Here is a 25,511-nt window from a genome sequence, read left to right as displayed (position 1 = left end):
TCAGGTAAAAATTTCTACTATTTTAAATGTTTTTGTTTTAGCAATTTTGTCTTATAAATTACTTCAAGTTAGTTCAGTACAACTCTATTCTATTTTTCAAACTTTTTCTAAACAGACTTTTATACTTTATGACGTAACTATTTTTTGTTAGACTTTTAAAATTTATTATATATAACTAAAATTACTCTATAATATTCATAGTTTTTAACAATTTTATTCCGAAGAGAACTAAACGAAATTAATCAATAAACTTTATTCGAAAATGAGTGAGTTATGTTTAAACTTTTTAATTAAAACCAGTACCAAAACCAAACGATTATTTATTAGAAAACCAGTTGATCGTGCTTTAGAAAAAAAAAGACGTTAGATTTGAACTACTATAAACATTTTACAATTGAACTAATCAAGGTCACTATCTTCATCATCTAATAGTGTGAAATCATAGTCTTTGAAAAAACCCCTGAACTTGTTCGTATTTTCTGTTTCCTGCTGAATTGTAGAACTGCAATCCCTCCAATTGATTCTTTGAGGAATGTTAAGGACAGTTGGTGCAGCTAAGATTTCCCTGAAAAACTAAAAAAGTAAAAACCTGTTTACGCAGCAAATAAATGCTATATTTAAAATAACTACTTTTTAAAAACAGTTATTGACAATGTAAATTTAAAGAAAAAATACTTCTCGTAATAAAAAATTGTAGCATGGAATACGCAATAAAAACTAAAATTAACATAAAACCATCTAATTTCGTTGAAAACTATTAATTAATTATTTAACTTTGCGTAAAACCCACAAATTTGTCTTGATTTGTATCAATATGTTTTATTTAATTTAAATAGTTCTAAATAATCTTAGAAATAAAACAGGTTTAATTTATACTTTTAATAGTTTTTCTTTTAAATGTATTTATCATAGGTAAAAAAATAACTTTACTTAAAAGAATGCCTTTTTACATTTTAAGTTTATTACATGTTAACTTCAAAGATAACGTAAGAGTTAAATCCTAAAAGTTAAGACAAGCAAAGCTCCTTGAAAAATCAAAACAAACTGATTTTGTACGCAAATAATATATTCAACTAATAGTATTTCACTGCCAATAAAATATAAACAGCTTTACGGAGTATACAACTGTACCTTAAAATTAGCAGAATTCTTAGACCTGTTCCTATTTATAGAAAGAGAAATTTCTATCAGTGGAATAAAGTATTTTCATACAAAAACAGTATATTTGTAAATCTAAAACATAAAGTTTAACAATAAAAAAATATTTTTAATAAAAATTTCTAAATCAACAACAACAATAGTTTAATCAATATAGTATGTTAAATTTTAATTTTCTTCAATCTAACATTAAACTATGTTTCTTATACTAAACATTGACAACTTTTTAAGCAAAACTTTTTGTGATAACTTTTAGTTTCCAGTTTTAATTTAAACATGTCCATGCATAAAAAACCTTTATGAGCTCTAACTTTTTTATTTATAAAATTTTTTTACGCTTTTAAATTTATAAAAAAATTAATATTTAAAATTAGCTAGTAAACTTAAGAAATAAATATGTATAACTTAAAGTAATAAAGACAAAAAAGAAAGGTGTAAGATAATAAATTGTATTTTAAAACAGTATTTTTGTAAATCTAAAACATAAAGTTTAACAATAAAAATATATTTTATAATAAAAAATGTCTAAATCAACAAGAACAATAGTTTAATCAAAATAGCATGTTAAATTTTAATTTTCTTCAATTTAACATTAAACTATGTTTCTATACTAAACATTGACAACTTTTTAAGAAAAATTTTTTGAGATAACTTTTAGTTTTCAGTTTTAATTTTAAACATGTCCATGCATAAAAACCTATAGGAGCTCTAACTTTTTTAATTATAATTTTTTTTTACGCTTAAATTAGCTAGTAAACTTAAGAAATAACTATGTATAACTTAAAGTAATAAAGACAAAAGAGAAGTGTCTAAGATAATAAATTGTATTTTAAAATACAGGGTTGCCACTCTTTGAGCCAAAAAATCTTCCCTGAGTAACCTTAAATTTCCCTGAGTTTCCCTGAGTATTTTTCAAATCTTAAAAAAAAATTTTCTCTTCTAACACAAATTATTAATACCTCATTCTCATTTGACTTCTTTAATAATAAAAGGAAGGTTGTATGTGTATGCTTCTGCATTAAATTTATGAAAAAAACTGTTTTCAAAAACTCAATCTTAAAAGGTTTAAACTAGGGGTGGGCAACGTAAATAGTTGACGGGCCGGATCCAGAAAAATATAGTCCTCAGCGGGCCGGATCATTTTAAGTTAGTGATATTTTGGATTTAGCTGGATCCTTTTTTAGATCCGGATCCCGTTTTAAACATATTATCCGGATCCGGCTAAATACTTATTTTAGACAAAGATCTGGATCCGAATGGAAGCTAATTTCAAAAAGATTTGGATACGGTTAGATGCTTATTGATCGGGTATTTCAGAATTTTGAATCAATACATTAATTACCAAGGTTCTCATGTATGAAATTTTATGTTAAATTTAGTTAAGTATTCATAATTCTATATATATATATATATTATAACTCTTAATCGAAATAATACTAGTTAGTCGTAAAAGAATTATAATTTGGTTACTAAAAGTTACTTGAGCCTAACATTTCAAGTTAAAACATAAAAAAATTGCAAACTATTCGAAATTAAATAATTTTGGAAATCCTTATTTGGAGTTTATAGTGATAATATTTTTTCAAAAATTAACAAACAATACAATATTAAACTACTGTTATTTAATTTAATTAAGCTAAAGAAGATTCATTACATTTTTTTGCATGTATAAAAGAAACGAAACAAAAAGTAATTCTGATATAATAAACAGTTTTACCATAAAAAGCAAAAAATGTATTTAAAAGATCTCGATGAAACACTTAAGGTTGATCATGTATTAGAGTTGTTTAAATCTAGTTGCATGATAGTTTTGGAAAATCTGCAAGTGCACTGAAATACCAATTAGGTTTGAAGATAGCTTATCCTTGTTAATGTTTATGGTCGGAAATGTTTGTTTTTAAATGTATGAAGTATCGAACAACACAACTAGTTCCATGGTCATCTTTAGAAGTTGACAAACTTTGGCTCTATAAATAATACATAAAATTTATTTAAAAATCTTATAAAAGCAACAAAAATTATATGTTTGATTTCAAATTTTCTTATTAACTTGTTTAAAAAACAGTTAAGCCTAGATAACAAATTACTTTGGCTTGAAATTTTAACACTTTTACTTTCAAAATATCAAATAGTTATAACTAACTTACGAAATTTAACTAAATTCTGTACTTTAAAAATACTAATCAAACAGTGCACCTAAAATACTTTAATAAGACTACTAACATGAAATAACGAAATATTGAAACAAAAATGAAATTAATATATATTTTTAGCATAACAACATTTAAGTTTAGTACACTTTTAGATTAAGATCGATTTCACTAGTGAAAGTATTACTAAACGAAAAACTAAAACATAAAACTGTCACATTATACTTGAAATGTTAAGTTTAAAGAATTTAGCAAGAATAATTACACTAAAAAGAAATCAATGAGAAATTTTTGGATCATAAAAGTTTTTAACAAGTTGTTTGAAATCTGGTAGTTTATTTGAAGTAGATATTTTCAGTAATGACTGCAAATTTGTATCAGTAAGATTTGAACGCAGCTAACTTTTTTTTATATACAAGGTTAAGAATGTTTGTTTGCAAAAATATGTAGACTCAAACAAAACAAATAACTTCATTGTAATCTTTTTCAAATTTACAAACTTTTACTTGTTAAGTAAGTCACAAAATCTGTCAATTTTTCAGTTTTGAACTTTTCTTTTTGTGTACTGCCACATTGAAGTTCAACAGTTCTAACAATATTACTATAAACATTTTCGGTGTTAAACGTCGACGGTGATGAAATAATGTCAAATTCTTCACTTAATTGTTAAAAGTCTGCAAAACGACGACCAAACTTACTATCAAGTAAAACTATTGTCATCAATTGGTCATCACTAAACTTAACCATATAATTAATCAAAAAGTCCTTAATGAAAAAACAATAGCCGAAAAAGTGCAAATGGTAGTCTAAAATTAAAACATTTGACAAAAATTTAAATTTGTTTGACTTAAAAAGTTTGTCGATGTTTAAAATGATATTTATTTTTTACTTTTTTAAACATTTAAAAAACAACTCAATACTTATTTGGAAAAGACAGCAATTTTTGACACGTCTATTTTTTATGAAAACATTATGGTAGGTAAGATAATCAAAGTTAATTCAGCAAACAATTGCTTTTTGATAATTTGAGAAAGGATTACTTCAACTGACTTGAAACACAACAAGATACTATAACAAAATAGTGTTTTATAACCACAAAGTAATAAGTCATTTTAACAAACGTTTTCAGGGTCAAAGACTTACAGTTTTGTTTAATAAAATAGTTCAAAAAATATTTTGTACAAGTTTTGTAATAATTAAATTGGCTGGCCGGATTTTATATAAGTTTTGAAAATGCTTTGCGGGCCGGATCACCCACTTGCGGGCCGGATCCCATTTAAAATTAAAAAAGGTTTGGGGGCCGGTCATTTTCACTCTGCGGGCCGGATCCGGCCCGCGGGCCGTACGTTGCCCACCCCTAGTTTAAACCAATTAAAAATTAAAAACTAAATTTTTGCACAACTTTGTGTAAACTTGTTAGTTAACTTTCTACATAAAAGAATAAAGTTTAATTTGTTTGACATTTTAATTGACAAAATTTAACTATACTATAATAATAATTTCACATGAAGAACTCACTTAAATGCATACATAATAACTTCATTATGACTTGTATGTCTTTCCTAGCAACTGTTCTGAATGCAGTAAATAAAACTTAAAAGCTTAACATTATTGTAAAAAAACCTGCAAAAAGAAAGTTTAAAGAAATAGCTAAAGATATATCTCATATCAAAGTACAACTTAATACCTAACAACTGATACAAAATAATCTAAAATTATTTTTTTTTTATATCTTTTAGATGTTCATACACAATCTATTTTAAATAACTGAAAACATAATTTTGATTTTAAAACAATTTCACATTACCTAATAAAAAAATCTTAATACTGATTTTTTAAGTATTTTACTTTGTTTTATATTACTTTTCAATGAATAGTTAACAACAACTTTCATTTCTCTAAACTGTTTGATTTTACTTAAGTAAATATAAATTTGAAACTTAAAAAAACTACAATGTTAATACTAAGAATATTGAAGAACTAGCCGCAAGGCTAAAAAAATTCTAAATAACCACTTAAATAATAAAAATTACTACTTTTGAACAAAATATTGAAACTGGATTAACTAAACCTCATTCTAGATCTAGAAAAAAATTTCCCTGAGATTTTCAAAAACTTCCCTGAAATTTAGAGAAAAAATCAAAACTTCCCTGAGTTAAAAGAATAATTCCAAAATTCCCTGAGTTTCCCTGAGATTTTCTACAGTTTGAAAATTCCCTGAGATTCCCTGAGTTCCCTGAGTGTGTGGCAACCCTGAAAATAGTAACAAGTGTTCTTTTTTATACAACACGTTTTTTTAAGACATTATGTCAAAAACTTAAGGTATATAACTTTTTTATTCGTAGATAACAATTTTGTTTTGAATGTTAGCTAAAATTTTCAACCTTCCAAACTGAAGAGGAAAGTATTTATTGACTTTATGGAAATATCGTTGTCCGTCAGGTAGCTCTACGTGAAAAAAAGGAACACCATCAGACACAACCTAGTTTTAAAATAATTAGTTTAAGTGAAACTTTGCTCTTAATCCCGAGAGATAAGCAATGCTCTACAACAAACTTTAAACTAAACAAAATAAATTTAAAAAATCTTAAATTTATACAATAAAAAAACAGTTTAAAACATCTTTTAAAACTACAAAATAAACATCTTTTGTTTTCCTTTTATAGGTAACACAAAACTTTACGTTTAAAATACATATTAATGAAAACTATTATCTGCATATTAAAATTAACTATTTTAAGATATTACAATTTACTTTAGATGTAAATTTTTTTAATCATTTATATCTAACTAAGTCAACCTGTTTTATGTTAGTCTTTGATGGTAGTTCTGCGAAATCCATTATTATACTTCGGTTCATTCTATCAACTTGTCTAGATGCACACTTAATAATAGATTCTTTGATTGCATCACTGGCTATAGCTTGAGGAACCGGAACAACCTAATGTAAAAAATGTACAAACTGTTTATAACTTTATTTGTTTGATATTTTTTTAACTTGGCTTAAAAAATATATACATATAGCTATAGAAAAAGTATTCAAATTATAAAATACTATATGGTTTTTCTAAGAACATTAAATTGTATATAGTTAATAAACGAACTTTAAATACTTAAAATTGAATGTAGTTTAATTTTAATAGTTATTAGTAAGAACATTGAAAACTTAAGTTTTTTAAACTATTAAGTTTTAGATATCTAAAACTTAATAAATAAATTCTAATGAGTCATTGATTAAGCTCTAAGATAGTAGCTTTTGTATTAAATGATATTATAACATTTAAGAAAATTACTTGTATTTGAAGATGATCGCTGTGATAGTTTCGTTCAAACATAACGCAATGCTGGTTATTAGCCGCAAACGCAGCTTGAAGGGCTATTTTAAACTTGTTTATTTCTTCACGTGTATCATTTGGAAGCTGCAAACTAGATGCATGATGTGCAATTGGGCAGATTAACACATGACCAGGTACTAAACCACCTTTTGCAACAGCAATGTAGCACTAAAATAATGAAAAATCCTATTTAATGTTGCTTGCATAAAAGTATTGAGAAAATCAAACTTAAACTTTAGATAAAAGTTTTAAAAAAGTTTATCTTTCAAAAATATGGTTTAAAAAAAATAAAAACTTATTAAAAACAAGCTAAAGGTATAAGAGTAAGAGTTTTAATGATGGTCTTTATTTTTCTAAGTTCTAGAATTTATGAATAAAATAAGTAACAAGTTCAAACTAATTTTATTAAAAAGAAATTTACTCAATCTCGTTTAAGTTTATTTAGAAAACTAGTCTTTGTTTTTAAAAAAATGAATCTAGCCGAGTTTATTAAAATTAAGTTATATTAGACTGAGTCAGTCTGAGATGTGAAAAATATTAAAAAATTCAAACTAGCTTGAGTTTTTTTTATATATTCAAACTAGTTTAAGTTAGCCTGTGTGGGGAACCCTATAACTTGTAAATGTTTAGTTGTACTACCTTTATATTCAAACTGAATATTAGTAAACTAATGCAAAAACCTTAGTCTTAATAAAAACAATAAGAAGCCTATCCTATTAATAAAACATTTGTTTTGGAAAATTATAAAGTAGTTTTTATTTTTTTAAGCATGGTATACTTTAGTATTATAAAAAAAATGATAACAAAATATTATACTAAGATAATTTTTTCAAATTAAAAACTTTAAAAAATTCTAGATAACTGTTTGACTAAGAATAAAAAACATTAAAAATAGCTAAGATATTATCTGATTGGCTTTATAAAATCATGTTAAAATAAGTTTAAGTCAGGGGTCGGCAACACGCGGCCCTCCAAAAGTAAATCTGCACCCTGCAAAAGTTAATTATGTTGCCCGCAAGTATGTTGATCTGGCACATTAAAGTTTATATTTTAAGTTGACTTTTTTGGTTAAAGTTCGGTATTTTGACTTATTCCGTTTTATGTCCCTGGTAAAAAGTGTTCTACTAATTTTACCGCTTAAACTTAGGAGACAAATTCTCTATTTCACAGTATAAATATCAGGGTTATTTTTCTACATCCGTAAGTGTTAACTAGTTGAAACTATAAAATACTGTTTTATCTTGGGTTCATCTTGGATTTTGTAAGTTATTACGTTAATACTCATTTGATTATAACTAAAACTAGATAATTTTAAATGTGTAATTAAAACTAAAACTGCAGCCCGCGAAAATGTTTTAAATTACAAATTTGGCCCGCGAGTACCTCCAGCCTGCCGACCCCTGGTTTAAACTATATTTAGTACTTTTTATATATAACTTTAAAATGCTTTTCAAATATAAGCTTTTAAGAAGCAATTGCAAAATATATTAATCTCTAAAATCAATTATGTAAAACTTAAGAAACAAATTTTTCGTAGAAAAAAAATCTAAAACAATAGAAGAAATATGTTTAAAAAACATTAATAAATAAAAATGTACTTAAAACTATAAATAATTTATTAGAGAAACTTACAAGCTGACCAACACTGGCTACTAGATGCTTTTCTACTTTATCATTTCCTAGACAAAACCAGCAAGACCAATTTTCTAAAAGCAGTATATCTTAATCTAGATATTTTTATGAGTAAATAAAATTACAGTTATCAACTTTCAGTTATATTTTTTTTTTCACCCAGCTAATATTTACTTATAATATCACAACAAAATATATTTATTAACATTTGTGTTTAAATAACTATTTCTAACCTTCTACTTGTCAAATGCGCATATAAAAACAGAGAATTAAAAAAACAGTACACTTATTCACTTAAAATTATAAAATTCTGGTGTTTACTTTTATTTCCTTGATTTTTAATTAGGCTTTTAAAAGATTAAAATTATTAGTGAAAACACTGGAACTTTGAATTTTTTTTAATCTGTCGTTGAAAGAATAAAGCTAATAACAGTAAATTAATAGTTTAATTAGTAGTGTTTTTTAATTCAAATCTGATTCGAAATTTTCTGATAAAACTAACGTTTTGAGATCATTTTGGTATACCTGATATTTTTAAACTAGGAAATACTACTTGTATCTCTTAATAAACGTTTTAATGGTTTGTAGCATAAGTTGTAGTATTTTATAGAGTTTTATCTGAGCTATCAGAACTTTTTAACCGCTAGAAAAAATAAACTAATTTTTGAGATATCAGTGATTAAAGTCGGTGACCTCAATAGGTTCCTAATGGAAGGCGCAAACTAAAAACGGGAAAAAAGACCATTTCATTTAGAATATATCTCCTCCTTCATTTTTTAAGCAATCTTCTTCAAAATATCATAGATAGTGTATTAATAAATTTTAAAAAGATTTAACGCAGGATTTTTTTTAATTTCAAAAATAAAATTTTTATAAAAAAAAAACACCTACTTATTTATTTTTTAAAATCGAAATTTTTTTGATATTTTTGAAATTCCAACATTCAAAGTCTTATAAACTATAAAAGGAACGTTTCCTAGAAGTTTGAGGTATCTAGCTCAAAAAATGAAGGATAAGATAGATTTATAGGGATATTTTAAATATCTGAGAAAACTGACCCCGAAAAATTGGCGGTCCATTTGTTTGTATCGGAAATTTTTTATAAAAATTACAATATCTCAAAAGTTAAATAAAAAATTTTAATTTTATATAAACTGGCTAGTAGCTTGAACTTCAAGCTTTCATATAAGATCCAATGCTATTGTAAGTTAAAAAAAAATGTCCGACCCCCTATGTCCTTAATAAAAAATGTTTTGTCAGTACTAACGCATATAATAACAGACTTGCCAAATGTTTTTAGCAAACTTTCTCCAGGTGTTCAGAATTTTTTCCAGGTTTTCAAAATTATACGTTTTAAGGTCTTTTTTTAGTTTAAAATTAAGTTTAGGGTAAAAAACTGTGTAAAATAGTTTAAAAACATTGAAAAGATATCTTAAAACTTCTTTAAATGTTTTGTTAGTAAATTTTTTTTTCGACGATTATAAAAATATGTTATCTATACGATATATTTTTTATGTCAAATCGAAATTTTACTACTTAACATGTAAAAGTTGTTTAAAATTCCAGGTTTTTCCAGATTTTTTTTAGGCTAAATTGTCAAATTCCAGGTTTTTTGGGGTTTGTTTACATTAATATATTTTATGTTGTTTATTTCATGTCTTAGTTTAACCATGCCCTATTTGTAACACGCGGACAGTAAAAAAAAACTGTTAACTAATGTAGACTAAAAGTTTTATTTAGTAGGCAGACAAAATAAACTGCAATTTGTATACTAGTATAACCTACACTTAACTTAAACTTACGTGGCCTTGGAACTTTATTTTTACCATGGTAATCACCACTATGGTCATTATGACGTCTCTTATTTCCACTTTTATTTGCTTGCGTACCCCAACGATACTGCATAACAATGTTAATTGAATTTGCATGTTTATAAATGTTTGTTTGTGAAACTAAACTATAAAATTCTATCTTTATTAACGGCATTTGCCGAAAAATAACAGCTCATGTTACTTAATAACTTTTATTAAACTATTTGTTGTATAACTTAAAAAAAACTTACATTGTTAGAAGACAATGCAGTAACACGTTTATTTTCCTCTTGAATTAACTTTTCAAAAGGAGATGGAGTTGTATCTTCTGGCTGATTATTCAATTCAGTTGTAGGTGTTTTCATCATTGGTTTGATTGAAAACGCATACAGATACTATTTATTTATATTAATGTTTTAATTCGGAAAATATTTTTTAATAGTTTTAAATTATAATACTTTCAAAGTGTATAATATTTACATGAATATGTAAATGAAAAGAAAAAATTTATGAAAAATTATTATTCTTTAATCTAATTAGTATTAAACGCTGCATAACATTAAAAATAGTTACAGTAATTAAAACATTGCAAAAAAATTTGCTTTTTTAATTGATTAACAGAAAGAAATACTACATAGTCTACTGATCAAAAAAAAGCCTAATTTTTTTTGCATGCTCTGCCTGTACTTTTTATTGATTTAGCTAAACTTATTGAAAATTATTTTCATTGTTGGAATATTGTGGTTATTAAGATATAACATAACAAATAACTCTAAATTTATTTTAGCCACTCTTGTAAGTAAATCGATACATGGTGATAAATAATTATATTGTATTCTTAAAATGCTACAAATATTTTTCTCTATGAATTATTCTATAAAGTATGTTTACGATTTAATCAAAAATAAACTTTGTTTTTATCTAAAACTTTAATCGATCTGGCTAAATCATACTTTTTACTTATAATTTTAAAGTATTTTTACGATTTATTTGTTGGTACAATATGCTATCTAATTTTATTAGGATAAACCTTAATTTAGTAAATAAAACATAAAATAATAAACATATATCTTAACCATAATTTACGAAGAAATACATAGTAATTTTCAAATAAAAATATATAGCAAAAAAATATGTACAAACTTTATATTAAACCAAGCATAATTGACAAATAGATATCACTATAATATAATAATTAAGATTATTTAAACAACAATTATTAAAACTTACTTTATGCTTTATTTTATTTCCGAATGGTGCTAAAGAAATGAATCTGGAAACATGTAATGATTTTTCTTGTAACACTACATGATTTCTGTATGGAAAACGTTCATAAAATACTCCTTTTAGTGCAGCAAAGTGATACCTAGAATAAATAAGAGGAAAATGACTAAATAAAAGCCGTTTTATTTATTTTTTTACATTTTTTTCAAAATATGTACAATGTTAAAACTCATGTTTTTAACAAAATATTATATAAAAAATTTTTATTCTTCACTTTAAAAATCTTCCTTAAAGTTAAAGAAAACTAAAAGATCTGATATACATTTAAAATTGTAAAATATTTTCGCTAGAAACTTTTTCATTATTTACATCTTTTAAGTTATTTGTCCTAACTAAAAATACTACTCAATTTGCTGTAAAATAAAGAGATTATTTAAATATAATAATAAATGTGAAAACAATGTTAATAATTAATAATAAAAGATAAGCATGTAGTATTCTTACGTAAACAAAATTGCTCTGTGCAATTTACTATTTTATTAATATTTAAAAAAGTCAGACTTTTTCCCACTCAGAGTAATATATAAAATAGCTAAATTTCACATTTATTATTATATTTATTTATATCTAAAAGATGTATCAAACTATATAAATGAACATAAACTTATAAAGCTAAAAAATATATATTACAATGTACTCTAAAACTTTACCATAACTTTGTAAAAACAATTATCAAATTATTTATAGAACAAATATATTAAGTACCTCGTAATAATTTAAATTACTTCAATTAAGAAACTTACCTTGGTTTAAGTGCATGTACAAACTTTGATAGTAGTAAAGACCCACATGATTTGCATTTTTCCAAAGGCTGTAATATATTAAACACTTATAATAAATGATTTTTAATGTTTTAACAATGATATCCATTATATAAATCAGATTAAACTTATCTACTTTTACACACTTTTATATATATATATATATACGATATGTTTTATACAAGCACAATTTAAACGTAATCATTGTACAAAAAACTAAGCATTTTTTATCTCAGAAAAACATAAATACAAACCGGCTTGTTTCCAAGGGTTGTCACACCTTTTGGCCATTCAGATGTAAGCAAAATATCAACCCCCTTGTAACCAGGTTCATTGGTTTTTAAAACTGTCATTAAGCTTTTGAGATCAGAATCACTGTAACAATGCCTAGGTACTGGAGAAGAATTAGATGGTGATTCTGTTCCACTTATATAAACAATTTTCAATCCATTTGAAACTGTAAATACTCCTTTTTTTCCTACAGTAAACAAAAAGGTTTAATTTACGACTAGTAGAAGCTGCCAGTTTTAAAATAGTATGTTTAAATAATTTTGAAACACTTTAAACAAAAGTTATTAAAATATATTTAGTTCTTAAATGTTAAACTAAACTATAACAATCTTGATTACCAACTAAAGTGTGTAAAAAGGTTATTAAACAAGCAGTATACGAACAGCTACTAACTAGTGAATTATAGCATGTTTATAAAAAAACAAAATATAACTTTAAAGAACACTTTTTTTAAGTGTTGTTACAAATAACTTTTCTTATCTGCATAAAATGGGATTGCTTTGAGATCAATACCGAGCTTTATACTCTATTTGTTTAACTTGTGTAACTAGACTAAGGGTCTGAAAAATATAGCTCTCAGACTCTATCCGTATATTTAGCAAATTAATCTCTTGCCTATACAGCCAATTTGTATATCTCGTCTCACAACGTATTTTTTAGTTGTAGAATATTGTATTAACAAATAAACTGAAAATAATTTAAATAAAAATTTACGGTATAATATAAATTTAGCTGTAATATTTAGTTGTGCTAAATCATTGTACTAGAAATTTTTTTTTGTTAAACATATCAAAAATTCTTTTTAACTTAATCTTGTAAAATTAAAACAGCCTTTGAATTTATTTGTCTAATTAATATGGCCTGTTATGTACAAAAAGCTGCCACATCTGGCTTGTCGACTAGTACAACTTCTCTAGTCGCGACTAGAGAAATTGCCTACCTAAAAACTAGACTCTATACCAGGGTTTAAACTTTTTTTTAAATGGCCCCCTTTAATAAATAAAAAAAGCTATGACCCCTTTGTATTAAGATTACTCAAAAACTACCATAAAAAACACCTAAGACCTTTTTTTGCTATTCATCAGCAACTCCAGAATATCTAGTGTAAGTTCTCAATTATGACCTCATGGCCCTCTGAGTATCTATCATGGCCCCCAAGGGGGCGAGTTGGCCCACTTTGGGATACCCTGCTCTATACATTTTATATTTACTAAATAATAGCTATTTTTAGGAGTAAATTTAGTCATTTTTGGAAGTCTATGCATATAAATGTATGGTAATCAAAAGTATAAAACATATAAATTAAAAGTAACTAAAATAGTGTTATAAAACAAGTATTATTAAGTATAGAACATAAGTATAAATATAAGTACAAAAAATAGTAAAGAATAGTTATTTCAAGGCAAAAATAACATGTTTACAACTGAAATCATTTATTTTATTTTCATTTTAGTAAAAATTAGAATAATAACAAACTTATTGATATAATTTGTTATGTTGACACTAAAGATACCAATAGTAAAAGCAATTTTTTATACTAGAAATAATTTTCAAAAAATATGTTGTAACAGTTTTATCTAATACTTCTGTTATTTTAACTAAAAAATATTATAAAAGGTATAAGGACGCCAGAACTTTATTTTTAAATATAATAATTGGCCCTTAATGAAACCTTAAAATATAAAACATAAGGCAGTTTTTGTAGAATTTAAAAATTCCAAACAAACTTTGAGACTCAACTATATTAATAAAGGTTATATATAGTTAAATAAATATGTCTGTAGCAGATATAAGAGGTTTCCTTACAGGTTAGATACAGAGCCACAAACGATAGCCTGATACAACTTGGAAGAAAAAATGGCAATAAATATGAATTATTGGAAAAAGAAATCAGTAATTTAAAAAATAAGTACGAGAAGAAAATCAAAGAACTAGAAATAAGCATTCAAAAAACGCAGAAAACCCATATGGAGGTTTACAAGAAACAAACAGCAGAGAATTCTCTTGTACAGAAATTTAGTTTCCTACATGAGAGTCTTATGGATTTAAAAGGATTTAACAGTAAATTTGAGAATTTTGAAATGTTAATTAACAGTAAATGCAGAAAGATCAAACAAGTCTATTACAAATTAACCTGACATCGTTAGTAACATCAACAGTAAATTGACATCAGAAACAGAAAAAATAAATGCTGAAACTGAAAGAAAACTAAGAGAAAAATATATTTAAACGTCATAACTTTCAATGTTCCTGAAAATTGTAACAGTCCATCAGTTTACACAATTGAAAATTCTAAAAAAAATCTCAACTTAATTCAAGATAGTTTAGGTTCTAACAAGTTGACTGAGACTGAACTAAATACTTTATACCGTGTGGGTAAATATAATAATAAAACAAGACCAGTTATTCTGAAACTAGGAACTCAATCTACTAGAAAAAAGTGATTTATTCCTCCTTTTCTCTAAAATTTTGATGTTATTGTATTAAAAAAAAATCTGCTTTTAAAGTGGGCTTGAAAAGTTTGATAATCATAAAAAACATTATTTAGTTATGTATATTTAAAGCATAATATCAGTAGCTTTTGTACAAACTATGAGTATTTACTTGGTAATTTAATTTGCACTAAATTTACTTTTAATTCATCTAATGTGCACAGTTTTGAAAACTGTAATGTAATCCTTACCATTATTAAGCAAGCTAAATAACAAGATGTCATCAAAAGAAACTATTAAATATTTACTAAAAATATATAACAGAATGCATTTCATTTTCTTTAAATTTATTTAAGTACTTTCAAGTAGGACTCGTCAGAAATTGTTTCCTACTGGATTGGAATGAATACAAATTGAAATAAAATTATACTGCAGTTTTAAGTTTTAAGATATAAAATGATGTAATAATCAATTGTTAAAAATTAAATAAGTGCTAATGCTAAACAAATTTGGTGTACTAATAAAACTCGATTATTACGTCATTTTATATCTTAAAACTTTAAACTGCAGTATAATTTTATTTCAATTTGTATTCATTCCAATCCAGTAGGAAACAATTTCTGACGAGTCCTACTTGAAAGTACTTAAATAAATTTAAAGAAAATGAAATGCATTCTGTTATATAGTTTTAGTAAGTTATGCACCGGAAAAAAGCTGTTCAAATATTAATTATTTATACAACTAATTGGCTAGTTTTAGATTTATCATACGTAAAATTAAACATTTGTTTGACACTTTAATAAATTATTTCAAAAAAGATACTCAAAACTCAAATTTCATAACAATATATATTTCATGCTTATTTTATAGGTTGTTCACTAAGCAACAAAAATAAAGTTTCAAATCTAGCTTATATAAAGACTTTAAAGCAATTTGGCAAAAGGTAAAGGAACATATTCTAAAAAGTATTGATGAATTTTGTAAAACGAGTGATAAGGAAAGTAAATCTAACAAAGTATTAAATGCTTTAAAAAGATCTGCTATTGCAGAACACCTAGTTATTAACCTTGATTGTGCAAGTAATTATAACTTGAAAAAATTTAAAATTAAGAAAAATTGTTTTAAGATTTTTGATTTAATTAAACTTGAGGCTATATGTATTTTGTTAAGAAAGCCTAAATTGTGTAAACATAAAGACTTTGATTATACTGTTTCGCTGTTTTCATAAATTGTTTTATAAGTTGTTACGTATGTTTTATTTATTTTTTAGTTGCATTGTAATTAGAGGTACTAATGTATTGTTAATCACCCTTTGCTTTATTATTATTACTTTTACGTTGATTATATTTTCACTATATAAGCAAGATTTGAATCTTTATTTTTATTGCTTAGTAAACAACTGATAAAATAAGCATGAAATATATATTGTTATGAAATATTCTATTTGAATAAGGTTTATGTTAAGTAAAAAAATTAAAATGTCAAATGAAAATGGAATTAAAATGCTGATTGAAAATTCCAAGATTGGAAAGCAATTAAAAGAGAGACTTATAGCATTTGGAGCTCAAAAGGATATGGAGTTTAGTTCACTCCAAAATGATATTTGCAAGTTAAAAAATGAATACACTGTGAAAAGCTTGAGTCTAGAACAAAGATTGGTTGATTTGAAAAATGGTGAATGCACATGTGAAAAAAGTCTTAGCCTTGACAAAAAATATACTGTAATCGAACAAAAAATTAGTGACTTGCAGACATCATTCCTACAGTTTAAACAAGAATTTTCTACAAAATTTGATAAGTTCCAAACAAAGTTTCTGACCTACGCTGATACAGTTCGATTGAACAAACCAGCTGAGTTTTTCACAGATATAAGTACAAAATTGAGTTTGGTTACCAAAAAAATAGAAGCTCAAAGTGATGAAAAACTAAAAGAAAAAAAGGCACTCAATGTAATTGTATTCAATATTCCAGAATCAGAAAATCCTAGTAGCTCACTTGAAAATTCAAAAAAAGATTTAAACACTATTCAAGAAATTTTGGGAGTACATAAAATTATTAAATCTGAATTCAACTCATTGTACAGAATTGGAAAAATTATCAAGAATAGATGCAGACCAATTATAATTAAGCTCAACAATTTGGAAGCTAAGCAGAGACTTTTAAAGTTGAGAAATTTAAAAGTTATTAGGAATGGAAAAGAAAACGCAATATATATTAATCCTGATAGAACGGTTTCAGAGCTATTGGCTTTTAAAAAATTGCGAGAAGAGTTAAAAATAAAACAAAAACTGGCTGATGATAAAAATCTGAGAGTACAATATGTAATAAGAAACAACAAAATAGTTGAGAAAATACAGCAGCCCTTTCGTTACACCACCCTGGAACTCTGGGGTTAGTGTTAGTTGTAACAACTTTGTTAAAAACTTTAATATATTTAGTCAATCTGTTAATTTTGATGGTAATTGTAGTGACTTTTTTCTTAATAATAGTACTGTTAGTTCTTTAAAAAATAAGTGTACTGAAGCCTTAAACACAAATTTTCTCAATAGGTCAAAGTCTAGTAAAAATTTTATAATAAAAATTTCCTATACAAATATTAGATCTATCTTAAACAAAATAAGTTTTGTTGAGTTTCATATGTGCACAAACAACATAGACTTATTTTTCTTTACTGAAACTTGGTTAAATCCAAACATTATCAATTCTATTTTTTGTCCATCTGGTTATAACGTTATTCGCAATGATAGATTGAGCAGGGGGGGAGGCGTTGCTGTCTTTGTTAAAAATTATTTAAAAATTATTGAAGTTAAAAGTGAAATTATTGCTAATGACGGTTTTGAATTTATATGCTTTGATTTAATTCTCAACGGATTAAAGTTAAGATTTCTATGTATTTATATTCCTCCAAATCTTTCTAAATCTATAAAAATTGTATCAAACATGATTGACCTTATTAAACATTTCACACCAAAAAATTTTTCTTTCTATATTATTGGTGATTTTAATTTTCCCAATATTGATTGGAGTATTCCGAGCTCAACTTTCAATGAATGTAATAAAAATTTTATTAAGTTTTGTTGAGAAAACTATTTAACTCAAATTATTGATTCACCTACACATAAAGACGGTGGTATTCTTGATTTAGTGATTTGTAATTGCATGGGGTTGGATAGAATTAAATTTCATTCAGTAGATTCACCTTTAACTAATACTAATGACCATTCCCTTATATCTTTTGGCATTAGTGTTAAAAAGAGCATGAAATCAGCTACTGTGACACTTTACCCGGATTTTTTCAGAGCGGATTTTAAGTGTATCAACGAATATTTGTCTAGTATAGATTGGAAATTTATTTATAATAAATCAGAGAATTTACAGGAGTTTTATGATAAATTTGTTAACATTATTAATCTTACAATCAAAAAATTTGTACCCTTGAAGAAGAAAAATAGAAAACGTAAGATATATCCTTCTAATTTAAAAAAGCTACAAAAAGAAAAGCAAAAACTATACAAAAAATGCAAGTTAGATCAGCAGATTACTGAAAAATACAAGCTAGTTTCAAAAGCATACGAAAAAGCTGTAAAAAAATTCGACATACAATATGAAAAAAGCTTCTGTCAAAATACTAATTCAAATAAATTTTATTCTTTTGTAAAATCAAAGCTAAATCTATCACCTTCTCTTCCTCTTTTACTTGATGAAAATAACTTACCATTAATTTCCGACTTTGATAAAGCCTCTTATTTTAACAAATCATTCCAAAAAGTATTTAGTAAAGATTATGAAGATGAACATTTTATACTTATTGATAAGAGTTGTCCTGAAATGCAGGATTTTTTTATTAGTAATAATGAAATAATTGAATCTGTAAATAATTTAAAAGATAAAATACTCAGAACAGCAGAAAATATACCTTCGTATTTTTTAAAACGAACTATTAGCTCTCTTATCTTTCCAATCTCGTTAATTTTTAATTGCTCTTTAGCGACATCTTTCATACCAAGGCAATGGAAAATGTCTTATATTATACCAATATTCAAAAAAGGAAACAAAAATAATCCATTAAACTATAGACCAATTTCACTAACTAGTAGCTTTTGCAGATCTTTTGAACATATAATTTCCTTAAAAATACTTAATCATCTTTTCTTAAATAATCTTATTTCTCCGAAACAATTTGGTTTTCTTCCTAAACGAACTTCATGTATTCAATTATTGGATTGCCTTCATTCATGGTTAGTATCTTTTTTTACCAATAAATCTATCAATGTAATTTATACAGACATTCAGAAAGCGTTTGACTCTGTCTCTCATTTTAAGTTAATTAAAACTTTATCTCAATACAAAATTAATAGAAATCTAGTTGAATGGTTCAAAGAATTTCTTCAGGAAAGAACACAAAGAGTAGTTATCGGTAACACGTTCTCAGAATCCTTATCAATTTTTAGTGGAGTTCCGCAAGGAGGGGTTATAGGTCCACTGTTATTTATAATCTATATAAATGATATAACCTTAGAGGTTGATTCTAATAGCAACATTAAGCTTTTTGCAGACGACACAAAAATATTTAGCCAATCTAACTTAGTTTTACAAAAATCTTTAGATAAAATCTACCATTGGTTAAAAGAAAGGAGATTAAACCTAAATCCCAGCAAATGTCATGTTTTGAATATTCACAAAAGTACACCTATTCCAACGTTTGATTTTAAAATAAACAATGCAATCTTACCTAAAACTGAGGTATTCAAAGACCTTGGAATTTTTATTTCAGATAATTTAAAATGGAACCATCATATTAACTATATTTACTGTACTGCATCAATTTTATCTTTTCAAGTTCTTAAAAGCTTTAAATCTACGGATTTGGTAATTCTTAAAAAATTGTACCTAGTTTACATCCGTCCTAAGATGGAATACAACACACCTTTATGGTCTCCATATTCTATAAAAGACATCAACCAACTAGAATCTATTCAAAGAAAATTTACGAGATTAATCTTTAATCGGTGCAACATTTCATATACGTCTTACATAGACAGACTAACACAGCTTAATATAAAAACTTTAGAATACAGAAGACTTGAATTTGATCTAATTACTTTTTTTAAACTGATTAACAATGAAACTACTATTGATTCTCAAACTTTCTTTAAACCTTATGAAAATAATTACTCACTCAGAGGTAATAATAGAAAATATACATGCAAATATCATTTCAACTATGTTGGTTGGCACGAATCTTTTTTCTATCGTTCGGTAAAAATGTGGAACAAACTTCCAAATGAACTAGTATCGTGCAAAAATCTTAAAGATTTTCAAATTTAAAAAGATTTGATTTAAATAAATATTTACCAGTAAAATTTATAAGTGATTAATTTTGTTCATCTTTTTAGCCATTGATTTGGTGTGTGGTATGTAGTTTATTGGTAGTTTAATCTGTAAGCTACACCTTCCCCTTATAGATTTTAGGTACTTTTCAACTTTGATTTTTTCGGAAGGGCTGTTGTTAATGTGCTTTGGGCTTTAGATTTTGAAATTGTTGGATACTCAGTTGATTCCTAAGCTAGATTTGTGAACTGTTGCTTCCACTTTTTTGAAGTGATTTTTGACTGAATTTGCCATCATAACGAGTGGCAAATAGTAGCTCAGATCAGTGTTCTGCGTGATGAAGACAGGTTCTGAAGATTTGACAGATATGCTTGTCACAGGTATTTGTTGCTTTGGAACGTATAATTGGAGATTGGTGACTTTGGAATCGTTGAATTGTGAAAGTTTTAATTTATTTCAGTTTGTACTTTGTATAAGTTTTATGTTTATGTTTATTTAATCACTGTAATTTGTTTTTTTCTTTTTAGTGTCTTTCAGTTTAAGTGGCCTAGGTTTTAATGCCTAGGTCCTTTGTTGGACAATAAACTTGATAATAATAATAATAATAATAATAATAAATTTAAGTGTTGTGTGTAGGTTATTAAATAATTTATCATACTTACTTTAGTTATATACTTTACAGGTTAAGTAAAAGTACTTAAAAGTTTTAATTATTTTAAAAATACAATACTAATACAAACAAACCTAAATAAGTTATATTTTTACAAAACTCAAAGCCATCTATTGACCCAGCATTATACTTATCATACTGTTCTTGGTTGTTAGGACCTAAAATAAAAGTTTGAATAGGAGCAGTTTTAGATCCATTTAAATAAAGTTTAAACTCAGATGATTCTCCTTCAAAAACATTTCCAACACAGAACATCATCTGTAAATATGTTTTTTAGTTATATATGTACTAAATTAAATAAATATTTAAGGCCATAGGGGGGGTACAACATTTTTCTTTACAAAAATTAACTTTAGTTTTTATATGAAAGCTTTAAGTACAAACTACAAGCCAGTTTTTATAGAATTCAAAAATATCATTTAACTTTTGAGATATTTAATTTTTATTAAAATTTTCCAATATAAACGTCAGGACCGCAAATTTTTTGGGGTCGATTTTCTCAGAAATTTAAAAATTTACTAAAAATCCATCTCCTCCTTCATTTTTTAAGCAATCTTCTTCAAATTTTCAGGAAACGTTCCTTATAATAAAAGGAAAAAAACGTTACTTTAGAATTTTAGTAATTCAAAAAAATAAAAATTTTATCACAAAAATTAAAAAAAAAAAGTGTTTTTTTTTTTCAAAAAAAAACATATTTTTACAATTTTTTTTTTAATTCCAAAGTAACGTTTTTTTGTTATTGTATAAAAATGAGACTGTGAAAGTTTGAAGAAGATTGGTTGAAAAATGTAGGAGGAGATAGATTTTAAATGAAATAGTCTTTTTTTGCTGTTTTAGTTTTCCTTTCCCATAGGGAACCTATTATGCGGCCCGACTTTGACTGGTCATATCTCACAATACAATTTGAATTTTTTAAAACGATAAAAAGTATCTTGAAGCTTAGAAAAAACTCTATAAAATAAGATCAACTTGTAAAAAACATGGTCCCATCAAACATCACTCTAACCATTTTTTACTCTTTATTTCATGGTTGCCACTGATCAAGCTGAGAAAAATTTCCTGAAATTTCCTGACTTTTTACCAAAATTTTCCTGACTTTTTACCAAAATTTTCCTGACTTTTCTAAATCAAACTCTTAAATTAAACTTATTTTAAAATACATACTCTAGCACTTGAAACTATATTAAGTTTTTAATCTAATTTTGGTACAGGTTAAAAACAACAGTTTTTTGCAGAGTTCTATCATCAAACTTCCAGTACATCACTTAAACCATCTGTGTATGATTGATGTTTGTAATAAGCAGCTCTATCAGCAAAATACTTGTATTATTACCTTATAAACACAGCTTGTCTGAAAAATGGCACAATTTTATAGCATTTCCTAGCATAAATGTATCTAAATAATTGAAACAACATACAAGGAACTTTTACAATTAAAACCTTAAATCAATAAGGAACTTTCAGAACTCAAACCTTAAAACAATAACAAACTTTTACAGTTAAAACATTAAAACAATAAAGAACTTAATCAAATACTATTTTTTTTAAATGTATGTACTAAAATTTATTTTCTCCGTTTTTTTATTAGCACTTCAACCTCTGTATCTAATGAAGATATGTTATCTGGCCTGAATTCCGCATTAACTTGTTACATAAATACTAAACTAACTGCTTAGTTATAAAGAACTCAATTATTTACTAAAACAAAAAACACTTTGATTCTAAAATTATGCTAGATAAACTTTTGTTTATATATCACAGTTTCACTATGAAAGTGTCCTTGCTACAGATCATCAATACTAAAAAGCTTACAAAATATGCTTGTTCAAGTAGGGTACTTGTTCAATATGTTAATGGAAAATTTTTGCAGTTTTATAAAGGATATTTTACTAATTTATACCAGATGAAGGCGTTGTATATAAAATTAAATATTTTTGTAAATTTCTAGGAAAATTTTGGAATATTTTTCTGACTTTAAAAGACTTTTAATTAATTTTTAACATTTGAAGGCTTTGGAAAACATAGAATTTTGTAAATTCAAACTGACAAAATCTGTTTTTTTTTTTTTTTTATTAAATTTCCTGACTTTTCCTGACTTTTGTCATTTTTTTTTATTTTTCCTAACTTTTCCTGACCGAGTGGCAACCCTGGTTATGTTTTGAAATCAATATTTTGTTTTTGAGCTTGCACTACTAAATAAAAAATAGTAACATTTGATTATTATGTACTCACATAATAATCAAATATTTTAAGTATAGGTAGTGTGGGTAGCTGTTAAATTTGCACAAGCGTACCAAATTGCACAAGGGCACAAAATTGCATGAGTGCACAAAACTGCACAAAGATACTTTAGCACAAAGAGGGTCATTTTTGCACGGGTTGAATTCTTTGTTCTGTTTTTTTAATATTTTTATTAATTCTAATTGTATTGCTTTAACTGTTACCCTTAACCTTTACCGTCGGTTGGTAGTTTTTTTTTATTTTATTTTTTATTTTTTAATTATATACTTTTTTATCACTATTACCCCTAACCCTTACCCTCAGTTGGTCTGTAGGTCTTTTTTTTTAATTTATCTTTCTTTTTTCTGTTTTTATTTTGTTTTTATCTGTATTGTTTTACTCTTATGCAAAAATGTAACTCATGCAAAATTGACCAATGATGCAATTTTGTGCCCTGGTGCAAACTTGTCTTTGTGTAAAAGTATATTTGTGCAATTTTGTCTTTGTGTAATTTTGACCTGTTACCTAGTAGTGTATATGCAAATTAGTTATTATTATAAGTATTTGATAATCACAACAATTTAAAAATGATGCGCGACTTAAATAAGTTACTTAGCATTAACTACTAAATGTCAGAAATTTGTTATAATAGAGATTATTATAATGTCAGGTTCCAGTTAAGATTTCAGATGGGTAAAGTACGGTCCAGAGCTAATTTGATTTTTTTTTAATTTCTGAAAAGGGGCGATTTAGTATATGAGTTTGGGAAACCCTGATTTAGACTGAAGCAGATTTAAATTAGTGCCTGTTTTATATAATAAACAAAAAAATAGCTGTAAGTTATAGAGCACTATATACCAACTTCGAATTATAAAATATTATCCAGGTGCATATTACTTATTTCTTAGATTATGTAAATATTTTTTTCAGATAATTTTTAAGGTTAGTTTTAAAAATTAGGTAAATAGTAAAATAAATCAACCAACATCAAATTTTTGTCCTTTTTTTTGTAGTTTTCTTATTCTGTCAAACACTTTGTCAAACTTGCCGTTCAAGTCTCCACATATTATTCTTTAAAATAGATTTAGAGTAAATTATTTATTTATATTTTAAATTCTTTTCAGACTTTTTAATACAAACTCAGTTTTGGCCAAAGACCTCGTCAGTGCTTATAAACAAATCTAGTAAGGTATGTGATAGTCATGGAAAACAGTGCTTAAAAAAATAAAAAAAAACAAATATTTACTTAAAAACAAAACTTTACTTATGAAACAAAACTAATTAATTTTTATAAGTAAAGATTTATTTTTATTTGTTTGTTTATAAACTGTTTTCCATGAATATCACATGTCTTTCTAGATTTTTTATATAAGAACTGACAAGGTCTTGGACCGAAACTGAGTTTGAATTAAAAAGTCTTGAAAGATTAAATAAACATAACTTCACCTCTAGAAGCTGAGATATTTTAATTAGTTTTCAAAAAATCAAAACATATAACAGTAAATTACTTACACAAGTTAATGTGTTTTTTCTTACTTAAAAAGGAACAAAGTTTTTCTATTACAATTAGGTTAGTAACTAATACATATGTTTTATTCATAAGATTTATAAATTATTAAAAATTTGTACAAGTTATTCATATTTTCCAACAATTTGGTTCCTTTTAAAATACTTCTTTTGAGCAATATATTTACTCTAAAATGTAATTGATACTGCTTATGTTTTTTTGGTTGTGGGGCTGTTCAATACTTATTTTACAAAATAAACATATACAAAACAAAACTATCAAATAAATAATTATATATTGAGATAAAGTATTTTTAATTCAAAGTTCTAAAAAAAAAGAAACAAAAACTTCTTCCTTACACGTTTGTAGAAAGTTTTAAACTCACTATGTCAATGTTTTAAACTTTAATTAACATTTTATTAAACAAATTATTGAGTTTTTTAACATTGTTTTAACTTAATTTATTTCAAGTTAGATTTCCTATTGCCTTAATCACAACTATGTATTTATTACTAGTAAACAATTATAACTATTTTAAATTCTTTAATTAGAGGAACTAGTCGAAAATCTAAAAATACTAAATATATATCAAAGTCAAAAAAAACACTATTAAATATTTGAACTTTTAATATTCAAATGAGAACTAAATTATAACAGCAAGTTATTACAAGTAATATATATAAAAACATTTTAATTTAGACTAAATCTTTAAAAAATCTCAATTTTTAATAAATATCTATACAAACCATTTAAAAGTTACATGAAATTATTCATTCTATTATTTGGATAAATAACATTTGACTAGCTTTGCAAAATTATTAAAAACAAAAAACAAACTTACACTTTTTGCTCATCAATATCCATTTTTAACAACTTTTTTTAGTTATCTAGTATATATATACATATATATATATGAATGTTAAAACTCT

General features: G+C 25.4%; 1 protein-coding gene across 1 annotated transcript; it reads right to left on the bottom strand.

Annotated features, from left to right (window-relative positions):
• Window positions 1-304: 304 nt before the first annotated feature.
• On the bottom strand, window positions 305-25,511 carry LOC145849813 (CWF19-like protein 1). The gene is made up of 13 exons (XM_082954881.1): window positions 25,424-25,511; window positions 24,062-24,146; window positions 20,930-21,113; window positions 12,386-12,609; window positions 12,114-12,181; window positions 11,317-11,452; window positions 10,338-10,481; window positions 10,078-10,174; window positions 8,276-8,349; window positions 6,602-6,811; window positions 6,109-6,249; window positions 5,693-5,790; window positions 305-565 (listed from the first exon to the last, which is right to left on the bottom strand). The coding sequence occupies exons 1-13, from the start codon at window positions 25,444-25,446 to the stop codon at window positions 400-402; spliced, it is 1,650 nt and encodes a 549-aa protein (XP_082811007.1). The 5' UTR covers window positions 25,447-25,511; the 3' UTR covers window positions 305-399.

Source organism: Thalia democratica, chromosome 2, assembly GCF_965202585.1.
Source record: "Thalia democratica chromosome 2, ktThaDemo2.hap1.1, whole genome shotgun sequence".
Lineage (NCBI taxonomy): Eukaryota > Metazoa > Chordata > Thaliacea > Salpida > Salpidae > Thalia > Thalia democratica.
This window is presented reverse-complemented; position numbering and strand designations above follow the sequence as displayed.

Coding starts and splice junctions, on each gene's coding strand:
- LOC145849813 (XM_082954881.1), bottom strand. CDS start 25,446: ATGGATATTGATGAGCAAAAAGT. Junction 24,147..25,423: donor GATATTGATGAGCAAAAAGT/GTAAGTTTGTTT, acceptor TCTATTTTAAAG/AATAATATGTGGAGACTTGA. Junction 6,250..6,601: donor GCGATCATCTTCAAATACAA/GTAATTTTCTTA, acceptor TTTTTACATTAG/GTTGTTCCGGTTCCTCAAGC.